The sequence below is a fragment of the Marmota flaviventris genome, chromosome 8 (genome assembly GCF_047511675.1).
Source record: "Marmota flaviventris isolate mMarFla1 chromosome 8, mMarFla1.hap1, whole genome shotgun sequence".
In the NCBI taxonomy this organism is placed as follows: Eukaryota; Metazoa; Chordata; class Mammalia; order Rodentia; family Sciuridae; genus Marmota; species Marmota flaviventris.
The window spans coordinates 119,434,103-119,457,180 of record NC_092505.1 but is presented as its reverse complement, the minus strand read 5'-3'; the positions used below and the strand labels follow the sequence as shown (position 1 = coordinate 119,457,180).

At 39.1% G+C, this 23,078-nt stretch overlaps 1 protein-coding gene across 1 annotated transcript in view; it reads right to left on the bottom strand.

The window, feature by feature from the left end:
• Positions 1–23,078, bottom strand: part of Slc9a9 (solute carrier family 9 member A9) — a 537,647-nt gene that overhangs the window by 472,539 nt on the left and 42,030 nt on the right. The window contains exon 4 of the mRNA XM_071615577.1: positions 21,262–21,338. Coding sequence (XP_071471678.1) covers positions 21,262–21,338 — 77 coding nt within the window. The remainder of the gene's footprint in view (positions 1–21,261; positions 21,339–23,078) is intronic.

The window sequence follows — 23,078 nt, the reverse complement described above, 5'->3', positions numbered from 1 at the left end:
AGAGCACCAGCAAGCAGCAGCTGCCAGGGCTTCTCAGGACAAGCTGAGCTGTGCCCACTGCCATCCCCTGTGGGGACCAGGGAGAAGTGTGTTCTCTAAATGGAGCCAATGTTCATTGGGGGACAATTGTGCTGAGGTGCAGTTCTTCCCTGTGACATTTTGGATGGCATCATGACTCAACCACCTATAGTATATGAGGTTACCCAAAGAAAACAGTGGTGGAGGGACTCATTGAGCAAAGCTCACCTCTCCAGATGGATGACACTGTTATTAGATTGCACACAGAGGACACCCTGGACTCCGAACAGGTGACATGGGAGAAGGATCCTGGAGCTCAAAGACAGCTAGAGAGGCTGAACAGGGACCAGTTCTCTACACTACACCTCCCCACTGCAATGTAGGCTTCAGGAAGCTCCTTGGTCATAACCAGGAATTCCAGGACCTTCAGAGTGGATTTGTCGCTGAGGTGACTTTCTTCCTGCTCCTATTTCTGTCCCTTGCTGGGTTTCTTGCTGTGGACATAATGAGGAGAAAAGAATGCAAGTGGTTTCCATTATCCCTTGGAGGCAGCAGTGGGGAACTTATTTTTCTTCCTCTCCTCATTTACCAAGGGGTGGAGGAGTGACTACATCCTGTTCCTGAATCCATGAGGAGGAAGATGCTGCCTCCTTTCCAGGACCAGTCTCTTCTGCAGACTGGGCAGCAGAAGAGGAAGAGGAAATGTCCAAGGCTGGTCAGAGCCACAGCTGGGCCATGAGTCCAGGCAGAGCAGCCTGGGATGCATCTGTGTGCCTGGGGGGATGGTGGGCAGTAGAATGTTTCCCCTTGGGACCACGAGTGGCACAGATGTGGCCCAGACTGTTGGCAACCCCAGAGGGGCTTTGTGGCAGGACAGAGGTGAACATGGAACTGAAGTCCAGACTACTGCATCTCTGTGACCCCAGGGTGCCCAGGAAGCTCCCAGCACCAGAGGCCTCACCCCTTGTCTCTGGGTTCTCTGAAGCCTCTTGGAATTGGACAGGATTCCAGGAAGGAGCTTTAGTTTCAGGCACCCAGCATAGCAAAGGGGCAAAACAGAAAACAATTTTTAGTTCTAGAAAAAAATTCAAGAAAATTATTTCTGGTAAACCAGGGATTGAGGATTTAAATGTGTTCAAATACTGATATCTGAGAAGGAAGGTTCTAGTCCATGGTCTCAAATTCCAGGTTAAATCATGTGTAATTCATTCTGTAAGCCCAGAATTAAAGGGATGCTCCTGAGCAATTTGTCCGCCAAGTTATTATCTGGAATGAAAACCAGGCCTAGAAGGAACTAACCATCATCACAACCCATAGCACCATTGGTTAAATGCTGCAGATGCCTATTCACCCAAATAAAGGAGACTTGAGCATATTTTTGAGGTGCAGTTTAGCAAGCTTAGTGGTTGCTCCAAGTCCAGTTTGTGGAAAACTGATCACAGAGGTGGGACTGGAACCCTCATATACACCAATGCCCCCAAGTGATCCCACCTGGCTGGCTCCAATTTCACAGGCTCGGTATCAAATCTGTGTCTCCATATGTAAAGTCCAGAGAACCTTGACTTCCTGGGAATATGGAAATGGGGTTCATTTCAGCTGTGTTCAAGGATGGATAACTCTTCATCATTACTGGGAAACATGGTGAGGTTTGTTATTTGTTTCATTTGTTCCGATTTATTTATTTATTTATTTTTTAATTTTGAGGGTATCTGCTCTTCAAATTACTGATTCTATTAGAGCCAAAATTCTATTTTGTATACTAATCTTTATTATAACTAATGGGGTTCTGCTGAATATTGAATGACTAGTTGTTTGGCAGAAAAGCCCTATTTTGTAGCATTTGTTGATTTCCATGGAGTAAACAATTACACAATGACCAATTTCAAGCTACCAATGTGGAGGTCTCTGAACCTGGAGTTGGGAAGAGATGCTCAGTAGCACATCCTTACACTGTATTTCTAGCCTGCAGGTACAACATACACACATACATATATGTATATGTATGTGTGTGTGTGTGTGTGTGTGTGTATCTTCAAGAACATGATAATAAAATGCAGCCAAAAAAAATCAGAAAGTGAAGTTTTTAGTACTTATTAACCTTGTTTTCTCATATACAAAATTAAATGATAATATACAAAATTAATTTATAAAATTCCTAAAATGTTAACCATTAGCTCTCAAGCCATTGTTTGTTTCTCTGACTGCATCCTTGTCCCTAGGATGGTGAGTAGTTTACTAACTAATGAGTGACTACTAGAGCCTAGAAGTTTTTCAAATGCAAGTATAATTTAAAAAATTAAGGTTGGTTTGTTTCAAAATGAGGTAATACCCACAAATAAGACAAAAAGAAAGAGAAGGCAAAAATTTCGTTTTGTTGGCCTCAATCAATAATCAACTAGTAAACTTCTAGGTAACATTCATGTAAGTCAGTACAATAGGGAGATTTTAAACGGCAAGATAATACCACCCATGGACCCATCACAGCCTGTTGGGACCTGTGGACTCAACTAGGAAAAACATCTGGAAAAGGCACAAGGGAGGAGCCTTCACGGGTTCTAGCATGTGTTTTATTTTTTAAGTTGGGCCAGGGATTTGCAGGGATTTACCTACCAGCACACAGGTTTTATGTACTGGTTAGGAACACAGGTTGAGGACTGACCACCTCAGTGGTTTGAATCCCAGCTCTCCCTATTGCCTGGAATGTGACCTTTGGCATGTCCTTCTCTCTCTGAGCTTCTGTCTCTTCATTGGTAAACTGAGAACAAAACACTACCTACTTCATAGGGTGTGTGTGAGAACGGAACAGTTAAGAGGTCGCCCATGTTAGCTCTTAGTATTATATAATGCATGATATTAAAAGAAAAAAAATTGAGACAATTTTTAAAAAACCAAAAGCTGAACCATGTAATTACTGTAACACCTTCTAATTCTAAAGCTTTCATATCTTATACCTGTTTACCTTTTACATACCCTGAGTCTTTCAAACTGACCTAGCAATATCCTCATGAGCCCAGCAGAAGGCTGGTCAGAAATGCCAGTGAGTTTCCAGCCTCCTCTGGGACCCTGTCACTTATCCTTGAGGGATCAACTGCCTTCTTGGTGCATTTTCTCCTCAGCTTTCCTGGCTTCCCTAGTCCCAGTGTGACTCTACACCATGGACCTTTGTCTCCAACTAGCCCATGAATAGGTGGCCTGGAGTTGGGTTCCCTGTTCCCACCACCAGCTGTGGGATGGGCCCCAATCTCAGGGTTCTGGTCTCACTAACCTGAGGGAGAATGGGGGTGGAACCCCAACACATCCCTGCTTATTTTGCCCCCCAATGGCCTCTCTCTGAAAGGCACTGATAAATAATATACTCAGAGTCTTAATATCAGCAGGCTGTCGATATGAATTTAGGCCTGGGAACACCTTCAAGGAACAGGGAGAATGAAGAGCAAAAGCATTACAATAAGCTCAGTCAATGAGATTAAATGAAATGATTACTTATTGTCTGGCATGTAGTAGGTACTCAATTAACACAGGAGAACTGACTAATGCATAGATCACTCCTTTTAAGCCTCACTGAATCATTTGTCATCTCTGGGTAAAATTAGGAGATTGAATTAGCTGATACCCAAGGTAACTCCCTCTGTCTCAAGAAGATGTCAGTTATTTCCCCTGAAGTTGCAGTTTGATTGTTACCTGAAGCCCAGAGATAAGAAACAGCAAGCTTTATGGAGTTGGTTGGGAACTATTGAAACTGTGATTTACACATTTTCCCACCAGAGGGCACAAAACAAACGCTACAGCTGGTGGGCCATCTACCCTGCAGGATCAGTTCTTCCTGTTGATGTTGGAGTGAAGTTTCAGCTTCCTAGGTGGTGACAGCTGTCCCTTCCTGCCTAACATCCATTTTAATAGAATTCACCCTCCGTTCTCCACATTTAGGATTTGTCCGAGTCTGAAATCCACAAATAATTTCACTAAAATGGCTTTTTGCATGTGGTTATTGGTTATTTTTTTTTCTTAAGTTCTCACTTTTCTTTCCAATAAGGCAAAGAAATCTCAACTTTGAAATGATCTTGAGATTTAAACTTAGAATAACATGCTGTGGTGTCTTTAAACACAGTTAAAATCTGCCTTCAGCTCAGTGGGTGTGAGAGGGCTAGAAACATAGTCATCTTGTTTTATGCTACAGATCTAGTTTATATGTAAATTCTTGGAACACTGAGAGGTACACATCCTTATAGTGTTCTACATAAAAATTTTCACCCTCAAAATGTAAATGTGTGCTCTTTAAATCTAAATCACAATTTTTTGGCCTAATTTACTATTGGTTTCGGCTTTCTCAAAATGTACGTTTATTTCAACTATTGGCAGTTTGACAAGATTTTAATACACATACGACAAACTATTATTTCTACCCTAAAAGGGAGGGGGTAGAAAGGTCATTATTAAGAGAGCTCTCAATCTCTGAACCAATGGTAAAGTTTTTCCTCTGAAGGGCATTAACCCCTCCATATTGTGTTCTTAACAGTGATTTGATGGACTTGAACAGTGCAGTTGTAGACTACAGGGGAAATATTAAAATAAACCTGCACTGCAAAGCAGATAATGGATACAAATGTTAAAGCACTGAAAAGCCAACTCTTCCATTTTAAGAAATATAATTTGCAATATTTTCTTCCCCCTTTCTTTAAAAGGGAGAGAATGAGTAATACACCATTTAAAATAAAAGCTATTTTCTATAACTATGATTTCTCCTGCAGACTGGTGAATTTATATAAACTGGCCAATTAGAGAAAAAAGGCTCAAATTTAAATCTAAAAAGACCTGTAAATATTATTTGATGTTTAAAAAAGATCAGAGAGTACCTACAAAGAGGGGACTACTTGGGGATCAGAATTCTTTTCAACCTAAGTAATGTTCTAAAGCAATTTTTTATTTTCCTTTCAACATGAATGCATTTTACCTGTAACTGTGGTGAGAATGCTGTTTCAATGGAGGAAAATGTATCTCGACACGTGTTTGTTATTTTAGAGAGACTGTAAATTTTGAATACTTTTGATCATAAGACTTTTTGTAAACTCACTTAACAGAGTGCTAAGATATAATCTCAATATAAAAATCAAGTTGTGGGCGGGGGGGGGGGGGTGACAATTCACAATATGCAGGATGTGAAAATCTATCTGGTGAAGGATACATTAATCTGGGTCTTCAGGGGAACAAACAGGGTCACCAAAGGGCATTTGTGGCCAGTTCCCTAGCCCCATTCTTTCTCAGAAACACCAGCCTGGTGATGGGGACTAGCACAGAGATCAAGCCTGAAACCCAGCTCTATTGGCGCTTCCTAGAAAGCAGCCATTTTCATTTAAACTGACGCCCAGAGAAGGTGAAGGCTCCAGGCAGGAGGGAAGGTAGTTCCCCACATACTAAGTGCCAACCTGCTCTCTTCTTTTTCCCAACTCCAGTAAAAGAAAATTTGAATCAAATTTTATCTGAGTCAAAATCATTTTTCATTGAAAATCTCCTTCTAGGAAAAAAATAATTCCATTCCTTAAAAATGCTTAATTTTCTGATAACATTAATGGAATTAAGATTTGTCCTGAGAAAAATTAGTTATCTATCTCATGAACTTTTAACCAAACTTTTAAAACACTATTATCTAAAATTGATTTTCTAACTATTCTCTTTTCCTATGTGAAATGCCTTTACAAGTGAAAATCTTTGAATGGATCTCCCTGAGCACTGCTTTCTCAAATTCTCTGTGATGAAGCATTCATAATTAATTTAATTAATATTATTTTCAAATTATTGACACTGATACTTTTGTGAAATGCAATAAAAAATGGAATGCTGAATAACTGACCATATTACATTCTACAAAATGTGAGCCTGAATTGTAAAACTATATTTAACAGACATAAGTGATTTTCTCAAATCACCATGAACATTTATTTCTGAACTCTTGTTCTCAGTTGGTGTACTTGTTCCTCCCAACCCAGCAGCATGGGGCTCACAGGCCAGAAAAGCCTGCAGATGGCGCTGTTTGTAGCTCTTCGGCTTCTGCTTGGAGCAAGATTATAATAAAACTGTGGTATATGCTCATAGCTAAATTATCTGAAAAGTATTAATACCACTCAAAACTTGTTTTAAAGCATCTAAACAGCTGTGAACACTCAGTGTTTAAGGAGAGCTTCTTTCATTTTGTGGGAATTTAAAACAAAAATCCCACAAGTATTTCTGAATGCTGGAATTTTTCAATTTGGCAAGATGGTGGAAGCAAAGAATGGTTTGGGGAACTGTATATCAGTGCCTAACTATGCTGGTCCCTTTGGAATACAAAGAGGAAGGAGAAAAAGGAAGGCTGGAAATCATCTGGCAACTATGTAAAAAGTAAAACTTTAAAAGAAACTGTATTTTCCTAATAGGATATGTGGAAAATTAGTTAAATTTAGAAAGAAAAAAGAGAGAAACCTTAAGGGAGGTTTCTGTACTATTTTTCCAACAGGAAAACCAATTTCCTTACCAGAAAAAAAAAAAAAAAAAAAAACTATTCAATGGAAGTAGTCAAGCTAAACTGCATATCAGTGAAAGTAATAGATCAGTTGAGTCTAAGAAAAGATTCCAGACACAGCTACTGAAAAGTATAATTTGGCTTGCAATTCAGCAAGTTAACGTTGGTTGGCTTGCATACTCTGTGCATGTAATTTCCTCTCAAGTACCTAAACTCAGTTCTCCAAAATTCTGTGAACAGAGCACTAGTACCAGCATTAGACTCTTTCAGTAACATTAAGTCGTGTTTCCAGTGTCCTAAACAACTTCACCTGGATTTATATTTATGTATGGATCTCGCTCAGCAATGTCTTTGGAGGCGAAATTTCATATCCCAGATGACTTGATGGGCAACTGAAATCACATATTTTTTAAGACTCAATAAAAAATTGAAAGTGCTATGTATATGCATGTGTGTGTGTAGATATGTATATGGATACATATACACATATATAATATCCTATTATAATATGTCACATCTGTCATAGGTCACAAGCCTTACTTGTTTTGAATGATTAACAGGGGAGTGAGCTTCAAGGGTGTGTAGGCCCTTAACCAAGTATAAAAAGCATTTGCAGAGATCCAGGAATTAGAAAAAATATATTATTCTCAGATTTGACCAATATTAAATAACAGTATTTGATAAAATCACTTAACCTCACTTTTCTTATTCTCAGTTCATTCATAAAGCAGGATAATTCCTGACCCTGCCCATCTCATTTAGCTGTTGGGAAATGTAAATAGGATGACCCACGTGACAGCACTTCCTGAAGGGGTTCAAGAGCTATGAAGAAAGTACCTTTTGTTCCATATTTATAACATGAGAGAGTTCCCTTCCAATAAAATAATTTAGGCCATTTTGAAAAGAAGTGATTTCCTAAAGCATGTGTGGTACAGCACAACTGCTTACATTCTCTCAAATGAATCTCCATTTACTTTCCACTCTTAGAGGATAATGTTTATCTTTTCCTAAACTCTTAATTTTTCTCTGCTGGGATAAGGTTGTAATTGTATTTAGTCCTGAGAAGTGCAGTGGAGAACTTGTTAAGTAATCAGGTCATCGATTTCCGTGGAGGCTTTAAATTTGCAATCCAGAATAGCTACAATTTTGCTGCAAATTAAAAGTAACACCTTCACAATCATGTAAGCAATTTATCTACATATATTACAAGCTTTGGATGTGCCTACAAAGAAGACAGCCCAAACTAAGCCATAAGTAAACTTTGAAATAGAAATAGCAAATAAGACTTGGACAGAATGAACTAGTTAGTAACAGGTGATGATATTATGGTTAGTATTTGGAAGGAAGAAAATATTTAGTGCAACTAAAACAATTATAATGAAGATACTGTGGTCATAATGTAGAAGAAATTTTCTTCAGAAATGTAATTATCGAATGACAGTTAATTGGAGATTGACAATATAATAGCACTGCTCTCTTACAAAGCTTTTATCCAATCATGACTTTATCAATAGGGTAGTTTGGATACTTGAAGAGAGGCAAGACCTTAAGTGGGCTAATAGCCATTCTATAAAACAAAGGAAATAAGATTAGACATGTACCATTAGAAAGCATGGAACTTATAACTCATATTCTAAAGGAGTTGGGAAAAGGGCCACCACATATATGAGGCTAATTGGATGGAAAGTTTCTCAACAGCCTTAGAGTCCAGATTCTAACGAGAGTCTTAGGAAGCTGGATTCAAGGCCAGAGATGAAGTGTAGAAAACAGGTCAAGCAAGATGCCACCACTAGAATAATCTGAATGAGCTCTGGGTGTTCACTATTCAAAGAATGAGAGTCCTCCATTTAGATAGAGATTAAGGCTCTCCAATTTCTACCTGATATTGGACCAATAGGGCCATAGGAAATATCTAAAAAACTCTATTTGCTATGATAGAAAATGTGTAAAATATAATGTGCACATTCTATTTTAAGCTAATAGACATTATTGTTTTGAGCAGTTTCAGGTTTACAGAAAAATGGAGCAGAAAGTACTCAAAATATGTCCCCATCTACCCCCTTATTTTATTTCCCTATTATTAACATCTTGTATTAGTGTGATACATTTTTCACAATTTGTAAGTCAATATCAATATTTTATTATTAGCTAAAACTCATACTGTACATTAGGGTTCACTCTTTGCATTGTACATTCTATATTCTTTCTTGGGATCCCTAAGTTTCTAACGTAAGTTAATAAATGTTTGGCAAGACTCTATTTTATAAATAAGAATATCTATAAAAGTACTTTGACAACCTCTTTAATATTCTAGTGAAAAATCAGAGAGTTGTTTTAAGGAGGCAAATTGGAGACAATTTTATTATAAAAATGAATATATTGTCTTATTTTTGAGAAAAAAATTTAAAGGTGGGTTTAAAGTAAAAGTGTTCACAGCATACAAGTGAAACAATGTAAATGCTCAATGAATGTGAGCAATTGTCATTGTCACAGTTAATATTTCTTGTATGTGTAGAGCTTTCTTGAGGTGAGAGAACAAGTGACATGGTATCTTGGATACAATGTGAAAAAAATTTAATAATCTGCACTAGAATAGAGGTTCCAAGAAAATTGCAATCAAAATGATAACAAATTCAGAAAAGTGTTGAAATTACATTTTAAATTTTAAAGGAAAGAGGTGTAACCAGTGGGCAAATGATCAAGAATCCTATGAAATTAAAAGATTTTAGGTACTTTTCACCAACTGCAGTGACCTTCAAGGTTACACTTGCTCCTGAATGCTAAAGCAATGATGTCATCATTCCTATTCATGATTCTGTTGATAATGCAGCTTGACTATGGGAACTTTCTTTATAGATACCTCTCAAGCACTGGGAATTAGTAAGTAACTGTGAAATAGAGCAATAAAACATCTCCGAGCTGTAGTTAAGATTGACTTCTATTCCTTTTATTGGGGCCATTTTAATTTAATGATATCAGAGCATAATTGCTAAATCAGGTTGAGCACCTCCCATACTTGAAGTGCTAAAATCCTTAGACCAGAACGCTGAGCATTTTCTATGTGATTGTTCTGTGGGCCAGACTGAGTATTCTGCCAGTTGCCTTTTATATGAGACACATATTATATTTGATCCAGGTATGTTCCATGTAAGTCTGGTGGATATGAATTATAAAATTCATTGATTTGGTTTAATTTCAGTGATGCCTGAAGAATACAGATTGTGTTGGTTCAATTACCTCCATCCCTATAGGCCATCCTTAGTAAATCCTAAGTATGGGGTTAAATCTCTCTACTAGGTTTGGGAGAGCAGCATAAGCAAATTTTAGCATGCTATTACCTATTGATCACCTAGGGCTCTTATTAATATGCAGGACTCAGAGGTCTGGGGTAAAGCCCAAGACTCTGTATTTCTGACAGCTTCTGATGTTGCTGATGTGTTGAAGTTCCAAGAATGTGATTTAAATTGCAAGGGCAACTTAACTACAAACTCTCAGATTAATCATATTTTGAAAAACTTACTTAAAACAATCTGAGCCTTAGCCTTGGGCATGTCACTTTAAAAAAAAAAGGTGGGGGGGCAATAGAAATATGTATCTCTGATGTTTATTGTAAAGATTAAATGAAGGCAGAAACGGTGGTTCACACCTGTAATTTCAGTGGTTTGGGAAGCGGAGACAGGAGAACTGAGAGTTCAAAGTCAGCCTCAGCAGCGGTGAGGCGCTAAATAATATACAAAATAGGGTTGAGGATGTGGCTCAGTGGTTGAGTGCCCCTGAGTTCAACCCTGATGCCCCCCCAAAAAAAAAAAATCTAGCTCATGTAACTTTTGTTATTGTTACTCTCTCTTTTCCAATGAAAGAACATGCAGTGCCTGAATCTACTCATCAATTTATTGATTCACTTGGCAATGTAGTTATTGACCCATAGTAAAAGCATGGGGATGGTAACTAAGAAGTTAAGCCTAGTAGGAAACCCCAGGATGGAATAGGACGGCACAAGAGATTCACGTTGGGTTGAATTTGACAGATCCACAATACATATGGTTGAAGCCAGAAAATTAATAGTCACCCTTTCTCTTTCTCAATCTGATAGACAACCACTATCTATTTGTTCCATCACCGAAACGGCTCTCAACCCAGCCAAGCAGCCTCCAGGTCAAACTTCCATCACCTCCTAGCTGTTCTCTTGCTTTCTGCCTTGACTTCCTTACATTGGTTTTCACATCCTAGTCAGAGTAAGTTATTAAAAGTGTAAATCTCCCATGTAGTTCCCTACAGCCTCCAGATTCACATCCAAACTTGCCACTTCTCAAACTGCTCAAGCAAAGTGAATAAGCTCCTAAGATCAAGCCCTCCCCATCCCTAAAGCTCCACCCTCTTCCAAAGTGCCACCACCAGCCAGAAGAACATGGATGCAAACCAAGCTTGATACAAAGCTCCTGAGAAGGCAAATGCACCATGGAAGAGCCTGCCAGCAGAGATGCTGCTGCATTGAGAGTTTCTGCTGCCTCACCCTCACCTCCTCATTCTCTGCACAGCTGGTAGTAAAAAAAAAAAAAAAAAAAAAAAAAAAGCAACTGAAATTCTCAAATAAAATTTTTCTATAATTCCCTAGCATGGCTGAGTGGGGGGCAATTTTCCACAAATGCCTCTTGGTTTGGGCAGCATGCAAAACTTAGAGAGTCCTGCTCTTTAACTCACTTTCTTTGAGCTTTATATACACTTTCCACAAACATTTACATCCAAATATAGAACCTTACAGAACACTTCTTAATAAGTCACTTACATCATCAGGACAGGAATTCATTGTATACTGGTTCTGGAATTCTAAGAAGTCTCCTGGAAGAAGCCTTTATGGCTAGCTTGATTCTCTATCATGTCTTACTTGCATAGCCATAAGTCTCACACCAGGTTCTGGGTCTTATTTCGTCTCGTGCAGTACTGGGGATTGAACCCCAGTCACATGCTTAGCAAGTGCTCTACCACTGAGCTACATCCCCATCCGTTCTTATTTTAATTTGAATCAGGGTCTCACTAAGTTACCTAGGCTGGTCTTAAACTTGCAATCCTCCTGTCTCAGTCTCCAGAGTAGCTGGGATTATTTATAGGCATATGCCACCATGCCCTGCTCTAAGTACTATTTTCTTTCTTTCTTTGGTACTGGGGATTAAACCCATGGGTGCTTAACCACTGAGCCACATCCCCAGCCCCTTTTTTAAATTTTATTTTGACACAGAGCCTCACTAAATTGCTGAAGCTAACTTTGAACTTGGAATCCTCATGCCTCGGCCTCCTGAGCCTCTTGGATCACAGGCAAGCAGCACCACAACCGGACTGAGTTGTATATTTTAATGAAAACTCTGACCTTGATATTTCTGAAGGGATTCTGTAGCACATTCTCATGGAAGATTATTTGCAAAGATGGACCCCGCATTGCAATGGTTCTTTGTGTCTCCCCCAAATTTGTATATAGCAATCTTAACCCCCAGGTGATGGTAGTAGGAGGTGGGGCCTCTCCTTATAACTTGGAGTAGTGCCCTCTGGCTAAACTGTGTCAGAGCTTTCCCCACTCTCTCCAGGTGCGAGAGCCTGTCCGTGTGGGGGTGTGACTGACCACTGACCCTGAGGCCAATCACTGACCCTGCCCTTGGAATGCTGCCCCCCTCGACCTTCATTGGATGGAATTTTCCCCTGAATTTCTTGTTCCCCAATAAAAGGCCACTCCCTGGCGTGCTCTCTCTCTCTCTCTCTCTCTCTCTCTCTCTCTCTCTCTCTCTCTCTCTCTCTCCTCCTAGCCCTGAGTAAGCCTTGCTGCCCTACCGTGTGGTTTGAAGTGAGAGCCGTCTCGGACCTGGTCATAGAAAAAGGTAATTGAGTCTGTGTGTTTATTTTGATCTCACTAGTTAACTTTTTTGCCACGAACCTCTTTAATGAAACCAGTGCGCTGGTCGCCTGGTGGACCAATGCCTTCCCTGTTTTACCTCCAAACTACATCTCTGATTTCTCCACAGCCTTCTCCATCCGGCCTTTTGTTCCTTTCCCCATAAACTTCATTCTCCTCTCTGCTGCCAGAAGCCCAGCCTCTGCACACTATGATATGGACCCGAAAAGCCACACTGCTAAGCGGCTGAAGCTGTTCTTGATAGATTAGAGGTTATTTTTTTCTTCTTTGGCTGTGTCTGGGAAGCAGAATTTTTATTTTTCTCTTGGACACTGGTGACAGCTACTCCTGCCAGCTCAGAATCTAGGGAGTAAATGAATGCACAAAGGAGGCTTGGGCCTCCCCAGCTCTGCCTTTTCACGGCCAATGGAAAATGGAGTCACCCACAGCAGCAGCCCAGACACAGTCTCAAGGGGCAGTAAGCAAAACATGGGAGGGAGGGAGGGACTAGGAGAGGGGAAAACAAAAGAGAAAAGATGGGTGGAAGAGGAGAGAGGAAGAAAAGAGGGGTGTGGGGTTGATAAGCGCTAACCTGGGGATATTGGCAAATCTGCTCTTGGCACGTCTGTCTCTGCAGCCTGCCAATGAGTTGTTCTTCTTAAAATCCAACAGAGAAAAACAATAGAAGAATCAGAGTTTCCCAGGAAGGGAAATAAGCAGCACAATCAAGCAGAATTTTACAAATCTATTAAATACCTCCTTGTACTGGTTGTTCCTTTTATTTTCTTTTTAACATAATTGATCCATGCAAAAGACTATATAGAAGATATAAGTTATTATAATAATATATTGAATAACTGGAAAAACACCACAACCCACAAACCAGAATGTTATCAATAACTTATCTCTGCTCTGTGTTTCCTTCCATCCTGTTTCCTTAGCTCCTCCCCAGAAATAATCACATCACTGAATTTTGTGGTTTTAGTCCCCTTAATTATCCCCATGCATTTACACCTTCAAACCCACCTGTATGTATGCTTAAATGATCTTATTTAATCATGGTCCTTTGTGACCAGTATAAAGTGATGTCACCCTACATGTGCTTTAGAGAATCTGATGCATTGATTTTAGACTTTTTTTTTTAGACTTTGCTTCTGATATTTATGTATGTTGGCATAGGCGACTATTTTATTTTTTTACCTTTGCATCATAATGTTATGAGAATGTATTTATTTATTTTCCTGCTAATGGAGTCTGAGTTATTTACAAGTTTTTACCATTGTGAATAGTGCTGCTACAAATAACCTCCTATATGTCTCCTCTTGCTCATGTGCATGTGGGTCCCTAAGGAAAATGCTTAGAAACAGTGCTGACGTATATGAATATAAACAAAGAATTTAAGAACATATCTTTTTAAAAATTCATATATTCATAAATGTATGTATTGGAGTAAAATTATATGAGAGTAAAGAACTAATAATAGACAATATACCTCTAAAGAAGATAAGTATCCTTTATGTCCTTCCCTATAAGTTATAAAGACCCATTAAAAGCCACATAGCAACAGTGTGGTATTGGTAGAGATACAGACCAAGTGAATGGAATTAAGGGTCTAGAAACAGAAACCACAACACACTGCAGAAAATCCTAGGGAAACGCAAAACCAGGCAACAAATAGTATTGAGATAATTGACTATTCATTAAAGAAAAAAAATAATGGGATGTCTACTTTCAATCATATACAAAAATCAGTCTAGCACATGGACTTACTGAGAAGGGCAAAACTTTAAGAGTTCAGAAGAAAATCTTTCTCTCAGGTAGAGAAGGACTTATTAAACAAAGATTAAAAAATGCTAACCATAAGAGAAAATATTTGCCAGTTTGACTACAAAGTATAAGACACAAACTTGTAACATATAAAGAACGCTAACAAATTAATGAAGCAATGATAAAGCAATTTAATAAAAAAGAAAGTTTGGAAAGATATCATACAAAAGTATAACCAACTTATTTACTAATCAGAGAAATACAACTAAAGACCATAATATAATTTTATTTTATGCCTATTAGATTGCCAAAAAGTTAAGAGGAAATTTTGGTACTACTGCTTCAGAAAACAACTTGGAGTTATTTTGTAAAAACAAATATTCATTCATAGACCTACAACCCAGTACTTCCACTCTTGAAATATATACTGGATGGCCCCAAGTCTGGGAACACAGATAAATACATAATATATAGCATACTGCTATTATCTTACAATCCATGATTTTAAAAAAATAGTGTGCATAATTCCAGACTTTATGGCCACCTTGAAGAGAAGCCTTTAGTTCTAACTAAATATGGAGATACATAAAATCTTCCATGTTCTGACTATATCTTGGCCTAGGCTCTTGAAAAACATGCAACTTCTCTGCTTTGTTAACTCCCTAGAGAATCTGATGCAATGGTGGAATCTATGCAGAGTCTCTCCCAAGAAAAACCCACAGGGACGTGAAGGTGTTCCTCTGCCTCCCTGAAGTCCTTCTATGCACCCTCTTAGAGTTTCTGCTGGGATAAGAACCAGTTGTAATTTGTTCTTGGTCAAGGTTAGAGCTGAGGTATGACTTAGCCTCCACCTAATAAGATAGTACCCTCAGGTTTGAGTTCTGGACTACACTGTGTTCCTTCTTTCAGGTTTAGAAACCAGCACTGGGTACTGAGCCTCACCATCCCTTCTCCTAGTTAACTCAGAGCAACAGTAGATCCAAAGGCAGTGCCAAGGTCACTTGGGTCGGAAGGTCCCCAGGTAAGCAGGCATAGTGGCCAGAGGGCACTATGGGTGTTGGGCACAGCATCTGTAGTGTGGTATTAAGGAACCCAAACAGAAGATCAACAGTCCTGAAGATGTTGACATGAATGATGTGAACAAGCTCATGTTTATAAATCCAGGTTTTCCTAAGCAGGTTTCCAAGAGTCTAGCAATTTGAAGAAGTAAAATAGATTCAAACAATTCCTACCAAAATATCAATAAGACATTTCTTCTTTACAATTATGTTCACAGTTAAATATATAGGGTTTTTTTTGTGACTGCTAGCCACAATGATAAATGCAAATATCTGAAATTTTTGAAGACTTATTTTTATCAGGCAGATATAATTATTAACTGCAAAATACTACAGGGAGTATAAATTGTCATGTTAGGAGGGAAGGAGGATGTGGAGGTCCTATGAACGTGTTTTCTGAAGTCCACTGGCTCAGCCATGGGCCACAAATTACCTGCTGTGTAACTTTTGGCAAGTCTCGGCCTTATAGTAGTGCTTGCCCCATGAGGGTATTATGACAATACAATGAGATAACACATGTAGAAAGCTTAGGTCAGTGTCTGGCACAGGGAGGAAATCTAAAGAATGACTCTTCTTTAAAATTAACACCCCATTGTTGGATCATTTAGATTCATGGTTCTTTCTCTGAATAGTTTTTATATTGTGGAATTTGTTCTAATTATCCATTAATGGAGAAACTAAAAGAATTCATTGCTCTTGAAAAAGAAGCATTTCAGAGATACTAATGACTTTTAGGACAAAATGTATAAGTTGTCATTGTCACTTGCATGGCGTGTAGGTAGATGTAGGATTAAAGTAAAGGAACAGCTCCCCAAAGAGGAGGAGCTAAATACAGAAATATTTCAAATACATGGTTTTTTTTAAAAAACAAACAGTGATATAGTTAAAATAATATTCCTTAAGCAATAAAATGTGGGATGATACTAAATAAGGTGGTTGAATTTTTTTAAGAACAGTTCATCCTTAAAAAACAAAACAAAAAAAGTGTTTTTTTTTTTTTATATTATTGCCAAAGGGATATTATTAAACTTTCCCCTGTAATGTGAAAGATAGTTTATATCTAATTTCAGAAATGATATTGAGTTAATAAACCTAATTAAGAACCCATTCAAATGAATCCAAGAATTTTAATTCCTAGCCAGGCCCAGTGGTACATGCCTGTAATCCAAACAGCTTGGGAGGCTGAGTCAGAAGGATCACAAGTTCAAAGCCAATCTCAGCAACTCATGGAGGCCCTAATCAACTTAGCAAGGCCCTGTCTCAAAATGAAAACTAAAAAGGGCTGGGGATGTGGCTCAGTAGTTAAGTGTCCCTGGGTTCAATCAATTCAATTAATAATAATAATAATAATAAAGAATTTTAACTCCTATAAAGCACCTGAGCCCTACTCTGAGCCAGCCTGTAGTCTGATCAGATGCAGTCCTCACCTTCATGGCCTTCCCATTCTTACGTGGTTCTGATCTGGGACTTCCTGGACTTCTTTTGGCTGACTGCAACATTCAGAACCCACATCCTCTGAGACCATGAAGCGATGTGAAACCCACCCTCTGACCTGAAACCTTGCACAAGGCTCTCCACACCCATCAGAACCAAGGTGCTTGGCATGCAAAATTAGACAGCCTTCTCCTTCTCCACTAAGTGACTCACCAGGATCACTTCCTCCAAGAAGTCACTCTCCCAGGGTTCAGTCTAAGGGACATCCTGAGCCCTCCCTTCCTCCTGCCCAATTCATGCAAATAAGAGGACATCTGCATAAAAACAGACTTCTCTTCCCACCCCTAGGAATGTGAAATTCCTGGATAAAAATCTCCCACATCTCTGACAACTCCTGCTGGGCTAAGGAAGAAGCACAGTGGCTTCTACTGAATATTGACTAATGAACATAATTTTACTTTTTAATGGGAATATTCAACAAACAGAAGCAAAGCACAGTTATTTTGGCATTAAGAATTTCACTCAGGAGCCAGACTATTTAATTACTAATCCCCACTCTATTACTGCCCACTGTGTTATTCTCTCTGAAACTCAGTTGTCTCATCTGTTAAATGATGGTAATAAGTAATATCTTTTTAATAGGATTATTTTGAGAATGAAATGAGATAATCTCTGTAAATTACTTTTAAAAAGGGCATGGTATATGTTTTAGTTAGCTTTTTCACCACTGTAATGAAAGGACTCAACCAGAACCACTGGGGCTCATGGTTTCAGAAGTCTCAATCCACAGACAGCAGGCTCCATTCCTTGGGGCTCAAGGTGAAGCTGAACATCATGGCAGAAGAGTGTGGCAGAGGGAAGCAACTTACATGGTGATCAGGAAGCCGAGAGAGACTCCACTCACCATATACAAAAGTATACCCCATAGCCATGCCCCCAATGCCCACCTCTTCCAGCCACACCCCACCAGCCTTCAATTACCACTCAATTCATCCCATCAGGGGATTAATTTACAGATTGGGTTAAGGTGCTCATAACTCCATCATTTCTTCTCTGAACCTTCTTGCATTGTCTTACACATAAGCTTTTGGGGGACAATCACATCCAGACCATAACGTAAATATCAAGTATTCAGTAAATGTTTGTGATTATTCTTACCACTATTAATTTATCATAAAATGTATCATAAAAATATATTTATAAAAATATAAATCTTTTATAAGGTTTGGATCTATCTCATGCAATAGGGTCCCCAAGTTATGATACTATCAGTTTGGTCTGAATTTAAGTATGTGTCTCTTTTTTGAAGGTTCTGAAATTATATTCCAAGATTGAACTCATAAAAATAAATTCTCCTTTCTTATCATAACCTACTTATAACAACTGGCCTTGCCAATATTCATCCTTCATTTTTCACCCACAGGACAAGTATCAAGGGCCCCCTCACCTCTTAGGGGCCAAATCCAATGGAAACTACAATTCCTATGCCAGGGACCTTCCTTGTGTCCAGTACTGCCCACCTTTGCTTTTCCTCTTCCTCCATTGATCTGCTTCCTGTTCTGAATGCCACACTTCCTGTTTCCTTTGTGAGCACCTGTCCCCTTCCTTCAGAGAGTGATGTCCCTCCCTTCTTCCCTAATGTCCTCGCCCTGGAAGACCCCATTCTCTCCCAGGATTTCAACAAACTGACAACCTTTTCTGCCACCGTTTGGGCCCCCTTCCAGCCTGGTGGGTGGAAATCACCTCTTAAATGGTCCCCTCTCTGAAAGAAAGAGAGAGAGAGAGAGAAATGTGTTACAGTAGATGGGGTAGGGAAAGGTGATGGGAGGGGAGGGGAGGGGAGGGAGGGATAGGAAGGGGATAGGAAGGGCAGCAGAATACAACAGACACTAGTATGGCAGTATGTATAAATGTGGCTGTATAACCAACATGATCCTGCAGTTTGTACACATGGGAAAAATAAGAATTCATACCCCATTTGAATCAAATGTATGATATATGATATGTCAAGATCATTGTAATATTTTGAGCAACTAATAAAAAAAAATGGTACCTTCTCTGACATCTTTGCCCAACACTAAAAGTCCTCTTCCACATGACCAGCAAAGTGGCCTTCCTACAGTATCAGCCTGTCCTTGTTGAAGCTAAATCTCCTCAATGATGTCCCTTCTCTTTCTAGATAAGATTCTGAAATGCTTATGCTCTCTCCCTATACACTTTAATTGCATGACCTACATTCAAAAGGCACCCTATACATTTTTGCTCTTCTTATTTATTATACCCAGCACAAACAAATACATGGTTCTGAGTTTTCTCAAGACGACACTTTTATTCAAAGCACTCTCCATTTAAAATTGTTGATGAACACTTAAATTCAATTAAGAGTTCTGAATTCTAAGACATGAAAATTACTAGATCCCTTAAATTGACATATTTATAAGTAGGCAGTTATATACAACACACACACACACACACACACACACAGTATGTATTGTTTCTTTTTTCCTTAGAGATATTAAGACACCCATGAAAATCTAGGCTTATGGTACACACCTGCAATCTCAGCTACTCTGGAGGCTAAGGCAGAAGGATCACAAATTTAAGGCCAGCCTGGGCAACATAGTGAGACCTTGTCTTAAAAAAAAAAGGGGGGGGGGATGAGGATATAGCTTGGTGGTAGAGCACTTGCCTAGCATACATGAGGCCCTGAGTTGAATCCCCATGTACTGCAAAAATAAGTTAGATAGATAAATGAATGAATGGATAAGATTTCCCAAGAAAAAAACAATTATCTATTTAATAATAGTGAAATTATATAATAAAAATAACTGCATGTAAATATATTTAAAATCAGTTGTACAAAGGAAACAAGGTAATCATGAAAAATGATTATTCCTTAATTTAGTATTTTCTAATAGTTTAAAATTTACATCTGATATGAATTTCAAATCCCTGTTTGATAAAACTGCTAAAATCAATTTGTGCTGTAAAGCACCTGACATTTGTTGAGAGGCCACATATCTCATAAACTTCTGTCAGTATATAGGTTCAATGTACCGGGATGAAACTTCTAGAAGAGGAGGGGGTGGGGCAAGACCTGCTGTGTGAGGAACTGGAGTTCTGAGTCTTGTCTTGGTCATGGCCCTGTCTCTCAGAGATCTAAGAATGATCTAATTAATTAGCCTTTCAAGATGAATCAGCTTCAGAGTGAGGGGCTTTGATTACATAAGCCTTTAAGGTCCTTGCCAGTTTTGAAATTTGAATAGGAAGCTATGACATACTCACAGATCAGAAAAGCCCCTCCAGAACACGCTTTGTGAAGGATCAGGTACACGGCGTCTCTCAACACATAGTTTAAAGACCACTTAGGTGTCTAGACTTGATAAGCCTCCCCCTCTACATTCTTGCAAGCCTCCGTCTTCAGGTGCTAACATCTTTAGCATCTTCTCTGCCTTGACAGTGTTGAATATTTTCATATAGTGTAAATTGAGTTGCTCTAGTCTGAACCCAAAAATTCAGCAAAGCATTCAACAACAACAAAATCTCCCTGCTTTCAGGTTTGCAGGAAGACACTTCCTGACACCTCCCCAGCTTTCCACTGGCAGGCACTAAACACTGCATGAGAGAAGGCTAGAGGCATGGATGGGGTGTGCTCCGCATCAGTTTCTTGTGTTATAGCTTTAGCAGATGTCTGCAGTAAAAGCCCTGGGTAGAGTTGGCTGTAACAGACAATTTAAGACATCTACATCATCATGGTCATAGCAAGCACTTGGACATTTTTTTCTATAGTGGAGCTTTAATGTATTCGATAGGATTATAAATGAATTGGATGGGCTTCATCATTTTGGACCACGTTTTGCTTTATGGTGCGCTGCAAGTCAGAGTCTCTACAGTTTGACTTAGAGCTCAGTGGCACAACCAATAAAATACATGGAGAAAAAAAGTCCTCATTCTACAGTGTATCGACCCAAAAGCCATCCCAATATTATATAATTCTGCTGGTATTTGGACTTATCGGCTTCATGCGGTTCTCTTATAAACTTTCCTTTAAAAAGAACCCCCTTGACATATAGTGACTATTGTACTCCTGTCAAATACAAGTAGGGTCCTGCAAAGATGATGGGAAAAAAATGAGTCTATCTGCGGGGTGAGCATGTCTACATTGTTGAGCTGAAAAATAACACAATATGTTCCATATAACTCAAGCCAAAGGATTCTCATTCCCTAAATCAGAAGCCCAAAAATCACAGAGAAAATCCAGCAATCCAACTGCAGTCTGCTTTGATTTGATGCCTCATGTTTGTTGGAAGACATGTAAACTTTGGAACCGAACTGGAAAAATGGACAAAGATGTTATTTACTGGGGCTAGGGCTGGGGCTGTCACTCACTGGTGTGGCATTTGCCTAGCATGCATTGGGTGCTGGGTTCCATCCCCAGCACGACAACAAAACCAAACAAACTACAAAACCAAACCAAACAAACCCAATGTGATGCACTGAAAAAAGAGACAACTGGCCCAACCAGCCTGAATCCAGGAGGTGTGAGATCCCTCCCACAGGTCCCTGACCCCCAGCCACCTGGATCTCCAACTCCTCCTGTCACTTACCCTATGACGATACAGGAGATGGCCGTTCCCAAGAAGGCATATGTTAAAATAGATCCCAAGTTTTGAAAAAAATGTCTCTGGGGAGAAAAAAAAAACAAAACAACAAAAATAAAACCTTCATGGAGTACATCTGCATTTCAGTGGAACAGGAAATAAAAACAAATGTATGCTTTTCCCAGCCCTGACCTTCCTTATGGTTTAGATAAATTTTGTTTTTGGAGCTTCATTCCTGGCCTTACTGTGCCCATGGAGACTTAAGTGATTTAATTGCAAGGGACAAAGGAAGATGGAAAGAAACAGAGAAAAAAGCCATATGGAAGACAACAGGGTAGGGATGAGGCAACTTCCAGAGCTCACTGGACTGAGAAGGAGGGAAGGGACTGGGGGAATGACCATGCAGGACTCTCGGACATTTCTTTCTTTTTTTTTTTTTTAATTTTTATTGTTGGTTGTTCAAAACATTACATAGTTCTTGACATATCATATTTCACACTTTGATTCAAGTGGGTTATGAACTCCCATTTTTACCCCATATACAGATTGCAGAATCACATCAGTTACATATCCACTGATTTACATATTGCCATACTAGTGTCTGTTGTATTCTGCTGTCTTTCCTATCCTCTACTATCCCCCCTCCCCTCCCCTACCCTCCCCTCTTCTCTCTCTACCCCATCTACTGTAATTCATTTCTGACTCTGGGACATTTCATGGAGGACACTTCAAGTTTTATTGTGAAGGCAACTCCTTTATCATTTAAAAAACTATCTTAAGAGATTTAAGTTGCCCTCAGACTTTCGTGGGCTCTGGCTTCTTTAACTTGTATGTTTTCTGAATGAGAGGAAACTCATTTTTAAAAAACCTCAACAATTTAAAGAATCAAACACAAACGGATGCCTGGTATTGGGGCTACCAATGAGGATGGATGACCTCAATCCATTCTGCCTGCTAGATCTTCTCGAAGGCATGCTTAGGAAAACTCCCTTTCAGGGCTTTAGTGGGATCTGAGTAGCCGGCACTGACAGCAAGAGGGAGCCTGGAGCACACACATAGCCATCAGATCTGTAATGGAAGCTGCCTGGCTACTGGAGAAGAGAGGCCAAAGGGAGGACAGTCCCAGGAATTTCCCAGGTCGGACTAGGTAGCTGAGAAGCAGCACATTACTTCTGCATCTCAAGGCCAGGGCCTCACCCTGTGGCACAGAGTATGTGAATGACTAACCCATGAAATGTGCAGTCAGGCTGAACCTCAGTGGTGTTAAGTAAAGAGAAACTGCAAAACCAGGCTTTCTCTCTGTGAATGTCAATAGCTTTTCCCATGTTTATACCCTGATGGAAAAACCCAATATTATTGCATGAGATCTTTCATTACAATCACCTAGAATAACACTGCCCAACAGAAACATAATGCAAGCCATATGTCATTTAAATATTTCCAGGCACGTTAAAATAAATTTTAAAATACTTTTTAAATGAAGTTTGATAATGTTTCATTTCACCCAATATATATAAAATGCTAACATTTCTACATGAAATCAATATAAAACATTATTGAGATAGTTTATATTCTTTTCCTAAATACCAAGTCTTTGAAATCTGCTGGACATTTTACACTTAAATAGCATCTCAATTCTGACTAGCCACATTTCAAGGGCTCAATAGGTGCACATGACTAAGGCCTGGGTATTGGACATAGTAGGTTCAGAACAACTCTGAGTATGTCAGGTTCGAATCTTTATTATGCAATCTAAGATGGTGATATTCTTGCCAAATAAGTAGGTCCATAAAATAATTGGTTTTTGTTTGTTTTAGTACAAG